We start from the raw sequence: 5,780 nt of genomic DNA, 5'->3' as shown, positions 1-5,780 counted from the left end.
GGTCAGCAGCCTTGGGAGTAAGACAGTTGATATTTTATGGCGGGCCCCTGGCCTTGAGGAATAAGCAGCTGGCCTGGACAAGGCCAAATCAGCCACACACATATGACCCCAAGTTCACCCTGGCCTTCTTTGAAACAACCAATAGGGACCCTGTAACTATGCTTCTCGCTTCTGTAACCGTGCCTCTGCCCCTGGGATCCCATAAAAAGTCCCCCTTGCCCTAGGAAAGCGCGCAAGTCCTCCAAGAGACTTCGCCCCAGGTACCTGGTCTAAATAAACCCTCTTGCTTTTGCATCTGATCTGTGGTTTCGGTGTGTTCCTTGGGTTTGGGGTCTCTCCCGGAGAAAGATCTCAGCCGGGGGTCTTTCATTTGGTGGCCCGTACGGGGATTGAGACCCCTCCCTGGGACCACCGACCCACCATCAGGAGGTAAGCCGGCCGGCCTTGATTTATGTCATCCCTGTCCAGTCTGAGGGTTGTCTGTTTGTCTGAGTGTTAAATGTTGTTTGTTTGTCTCCGCGCCTGCGTCTGATAATCTGTCTGTGTCAGTGGATCTGAAAGGGGGGACCGACGGGTCTGGACTTCGCCACTGAACCCTGGGAGACGTCCTAGGGGAATCTGGGAACCTGGAAGACGTTCCACGGTTCATCTGAAGTGCCCTCTGTGGCACGGTCTGAAGACCCCTCTGGGGGCACGGTTTTTCTGGTTTTGCTTTCGGTTTGGAACCGAAGCCGCGCAGCGAGTTTTAGTCTTATTTATATTGGTCTGTCGTTTTTTTTTGTTTTCTGTTTAACCGTTCTCCTCTTAAAAACAGCCATAGGACAGACTGTCATCACCCCCTTGAGCCTCATGCTTAAACACTGGTCAGACGTAAAGAAAGACACGAGCCAACAACAAAGGAGTCGTAATCAAGAAAAAAAAAAAAAAATAGATCACTCTTTGCGAGGCCGATTGGGTTAAAATGGATGTAGGATGGCCTCGTCAGGAAACCTTTAACCTCAGTCTTATTTCACAGGTGGAAAAAAAAAAAGTTTTTGCTTCCAGTCCCCATGGCCACCCGGACCAGGTCCCATACATTGCCATGTGGAGACTCCTGACAACAGAACCTCCCCCATGGGTTAAGCCGTTTCTCTTCCCCTCAGCCCCCCGGCGGCAGCAGCGCTCGCCGAATCCCGGAGCCGAGGAAGCCAGATCGGCGGATCCCTCCCACTCCCTGTTCCTCCCTAACCCCACACCAGCAAGTCTTTTCCTCTCCCCTCGGGCCGCTGCTCCGGCGCAGGCGGGCGCGCGGGCAGGCTTGCAGGCGGGTGCGGGAAAAGGAAACGCGCAGGCAGGGCTGCCGGGAAGCTAGGGCGCCGGGACGCCCCCTGCCCAGTCCCCGCAGGCCGTCAGCGGTGATGGCGGTGGCGGCGGCGGGTGCCGGAGCTCCCCGCGCCTCCTCCCGTCCGCGCGGCCGCGGCGCGGTCGCGGGGGTCCGGGACGGCGCTGGGGGGGGCTCCCCTCACTCCCCGCTCTCCCCGGCTGTCCATGTCTCCCGTGCGGGCGGAGGAGTCCGCCCCGCCGGGCCGTGGTTTTCCGCGTGGCGCCTAACAGCGGACTTGGAGCTGGTGCAGACCAGGGGAATCTGATCGCGGAGGCCCGGGGCGGCGCAGACATGGGCACCAAGCAGAGTGGCCCCGCCGCCAACGGCCGCACCCGCGCCTACTCGGGCTCGGACCTGCCCTCCGGCGGCGCGCGCGCGCGCGCGCGCGGCGGCCCCCGGCGCGGCTGGCCGGGACCCGGGCGGCGGAGGCCCGCGGCGACACAGGCGGGGCCAGGGGCGGGGCCGGCGACCAGCCGGACCCGGGCGGCGGGGAGCCAGCGGCGGCGCAGGCGGCCTTGGTCCCGGCAACGCCCCACAGCCGCTCGCTCGGAGGGGCGGTGGATAGCGCGATGGGCGGCCGAGCGGCACAGTCGGCAGCGGCGGCGCAGGCGGACACGGGATGTGGCAGGGACACGCAGGCGGGGCCGGGGATGGGGTCGGCGAGGGACCGCCCCCTGGCCGGCGACCCACAGCGATGTGCCACGACCGGCTCCGGCCCAATATGGGAAAGGTGACTAGGGGGCGGCGTCACCCATGGACGCCGAGTCACCCCGCCCCGAGTGTTACAACCCCCCCGACAGCGCCGGAGGGACCGGCGGCTCCTGCAGCGGCCCCCAAACAGCGGAGGATGAGTTCCTGCTTCCTCCCCAATTGCCGGTCGCCTACGAGAAAGGCGGGACAAAGCAGCGAAGGTAGGGAACACCTACATCTCTGGCCAGTTGCTCTTAGCGGGTCTCCAGGGGCTCTAACCCCCTACCGATTGGGCTCAGGTTACCAGAAAGAGACGCCGGCAGCGCGTTTTTAAAAAAAGAACTTAGAGAGACACGGAGGGAGAGGAAAAACAAACAAAAAAGTCCTGGCCACTGTAATGTCTCAGGGACAGGTCAGAGAGGGAGTTAGGAAGTTAGGACGGGAGATCAAAAAAAGAACACTGCTTGACAAAGACAAAGTGCTTACTGTAAACAGAGAGGACATTGGGCTCGTGACTGATCAAAAAAAGCCTCAAGGGTCTCGGAGACCTAAGCCAAGGGTCCTCAATCTGGAAGATTGGGGAGGTCAAGGCCAGGAGACCCCCTCCCCCCGACCTAGGATAACTCTCAAGATTAGGGGGCAGCCAGTGACCTTCCTAGTGGACACCGGGGCTCAACATTCAGTCCTGACCCATACCGGAGGCTCTCTCAATGACCGCACAGCTTTGGTCCAGGGGGCCACAGGTAACAGGAGGTATCAAAGGACCACCGGAAAAAAAAAAAAAAAAAAAAGGTTCAGCTGACATCTGGACAGGACCCAAAGGGAGCCCCCTACAAGTCCTAGCCCTTTAAACTGTTCGTGGACGAGAACTCAGGCTTTGCAAAAGAAATGTTGATACAGAGACTGGGGCCATGAAAGCCCGGTAGCTGCAGGATGGCCCGCCCCCCTGTCTACATGTGGTAGCCATTGCTGTTTTGCTCAAGGATGCAGGGAAACTGACTTTGGGACAGCCATTAACTGTGTTATCCTCCCATGCGGTAAAAGCTCTGGTCCAGCAGCCCTCAGATCGAATGGTGTGCAGACCAGTTGTCTCCCTCAACCCCGCAACCCTGCTGCCTGGTTCATGGATGGGAACAGCTTCCTCCAAGAAAGAGAACGGAGGACTGGAGCAGCCGTCACCACCGAATCGGAGATAGTTTGGACCTCACCACTGCCACCTGGAACATCGGCCCAAAAGGCAGAGCTGATCGCGCTGACCCAGGCCCTCCGGATGGCGGAAGCCCGGAGGACCAGGAACTAACAAAGAAAATGGGGGCGAAATAAAGCCCCGAGCGACATGCTTACATCATAGATGGACAGAGGCCTTGCCTACCAAGAAAAAAAGACCACTAACGTGGTAACCAAAAAACTCCTAGATGACATCTTTCCCAGGTATGGAATACCCCAGATATTGGGGTCAGACAATGGGCCCGCCTTCGTCTCCCAGGTAAGTCAGGAGGTGGCCAGGCTACGGGGGATCGATTGGAAACTTCATTGTGCATACAGCCCCCAGAGCTCAGGACAGGTAGAACGTGCAAATAAAACCATTAAGGAGACTTTAACCAAATTAACGCTTGCAACTGGCACTAGAGATTGGGTGCTCCTACTCCCCCTAGCCCTTTACCGAGCCCGGAACACTCCTGGGCCTCATGGCCTAACCCCGTTCGAGATCATGTATGGGGCTCCCCCACCAATTGTAAATTTCCTTTACTCTGATATCTCCTCTTTTGCCACTAGCCCTCCAATTGATGCAAAAGACGGTGCAAAAACCCCTGCCTGCCGGGAGCAACTGAACCGCCCGGTGATGCCTCACCCATTCAAGATTGGGGACTCTGTCTAGGTCCGACGCCATCAATCCAGGAACCTAGAGCCGAGGTTGACGGGACAGCGGCTTGGGTCCACACGTCACATGTAAAGACTGCCAAGGAACCCGACGAAGCTGAGGGCACCGAGACATCTAGTTCAACGCTCTCCAAACCCACTAAAGATAAGACTCACCCGGGGGTCCCCTTGATCCCCCTAATAGTCCTCCTGACATAAGGAGGGACATCACCAGAGAGCCTGTTTCCCTGACGCTGGCCCTGTTACTGGAAAAAAATTACCATAAACAAAATAGCTGCTGGGGTAGATACAGGGACTGCAGCCCTTATGGAGACCGGCCAATTCAGACAGCTCCAAGTAGCCATGCTCAACAAAAATGATTTAAAAGATAGTTCCAAAGGTCACCGTGGTTTATGACCCTTGTCTCCACCATTATGGGCCCCCTAATCGTCCTCCTGCTCATTTTATTGTTTGGGTCATACATCCTCAACAGATTGGTGCAATTCATCAAGGATAAGGTTTCTGTTGCCCAGGCTTTGATCCTAACCAAACAATATCAGAGGCTCAGACAGTCAGAGATAGAGCTAACCCCTTATTCTCCATCCTAAAATGAAAGATTTCATTTGGTACAAAAGAAAATGGGGGAATGAAAGACCCCCGCTCCATTATGAGGATATGGGGCGTTGGGCCGATGTTATGCCCCCCCCAATAACTTGGCCTTAGAAACGCCATTCTGCAGGAATCAGAAAAACAGGAGTTCACAGCCATAGCCAGCTACCCGGCCTTGACAGAGATAGCTATGGCCAGCCTTGAGAGAGATAACTGTGGTCAGCAGCCTTGGGAGTAAGACAGTTGATATTTTATGGCGGGCCCCTGGCCTTGAGGAATAAGCAGCTGGCCTGGACAAGGCCAAATCAGCCACACACATATGACCCCAAGTTCACCCTGGCCTTCTTTGAAACAACCAATAGGGACCCTGTAACTATGCTTCTCGCTTCTGTAACCGCGCCTCTGCCCCTGGGATCCCATAAAAAGTCCCCCTTGCCCTAGGAAAGCGCGCAAGTCCTCCAAGAGACTTCGCCCCAGGTACCTGGTCTAAATAAACCCTCTTGCTTTTGCATCTGATCTGTGGTTTCGGTGTGTTCCTTGGGTTTGGGGTCTCTCCCGGAGAAAGATCTCAGCCGGGGGTCTTTCAGGGGACCTGAGAAAACTAGGGTGTTGGCCATGTCCTAGGGTGGCTGGCTGTTTTACTTGGCTTACCCGGCTCTGTGGAACCGTCCAGCACTGTTTGGACCTAGGAAGATGTTGTTCGAGGTGAATCCAAGTCGACTCCCTGGAGCTCACAAAAACTTTGAGTTTACAAAAAGAGGTAAGTTTTAGACACATTAGAAAGCAACCAAAGGGAATTTGTGGACTTGTGGCTAGGATACTATAGTGGTAGAGTATAGTGTTTAGTGCTCTGCCACAGCTAGACTAACAGCTTATCAGAATTCCATCAATTAATGCCAAGGTTGTGAACAGTAACACAGCGAGAGAGAGGAATCTGGAACATGTTTCATTCTTTTATACATATCAAATCACGCCAGTTGTGGTGGTGCACGCAGGTAGGATTTGCTGAAGGAGGCGGGGGCAGGAGGATCACAAATTTGAGGCCAGCCTGGGCTACACATATGAAATCACTTTCTCCTTATCAGCACTTAAGCTTTCCTATCTTCACATAAACAAACTTTAAAGCGCCTGGTCCTTTCCCATCACCACAGCGTCACCTTGACACCCTCTTTCCATCTGACTTACCGGGAGATACAGGTGGTTGATTATTGAGTATAGTCCATAGTAAAAAGTTACACTGAAATCTGTTCTGTGGGTT

General features: G+C 55.5%; 1 protein-coding gene across 5 annotated transcripts; it reads left to right on the top strand.

The window, feature by feature from the left end:
- Positions 1–435: 435 nt before the first annotated feature.
- Positions 436–5,038, top strand: LOC143268709 (uncharacterized). 5 transcript variants are annotated; one of them, XR_013044819.1, is made up of 3 exons: positions 436–2,274; positions 3,098–3,484; positions 3,830–5,038. XR_013044819.1 is itself a non-coding variant. In XM_076552084.1 (2 exons), the coding sequence occupies exons 1-2, from the start codon at positions 1,655–1,657 to the stop codon at positions 3,883–3,885; spliced, it is 495 nt and encodes a 164-aa protein (XP_076408199.1). In that variant the 5' UTR covers positions 436–1,654; the 3' UTR covers positions 3,886–5,038. The 5 variants fall into 5 exon arrangements, 1 of the variants encoding a protein (XP_076408199.1); XR_013044822.1 differs by having other exon boundaries at positions 1,831–2,274; XR_013044821.1 differs by having other exon boundaries at positions 2,100–2,274; positions 3,098–3,539.
- Positions 5,039–5,780: the final 742 nt, after the last annotated feature.

Source organism: Peromyscus maniculatus, chromosome 15 (genome assembly GCF_049852395.1).
Source record: "Peromyscus maniculatus bairdii isolate BWxNUB_F1_BW_parent chromosome 15, HU_Pman_BW_mat_3.1, whole genome shotgun sequence".
Classification (NCBI taxonomy): Eukaryota; Metazoa; Chordata; class Mammalia; order Rodentia; family Cricetidae; genus Peromyscus; species Peromyscus maniculatus.
This window is presented reverse-complemented; position numbering and strand designations above follow the sequence as displayed.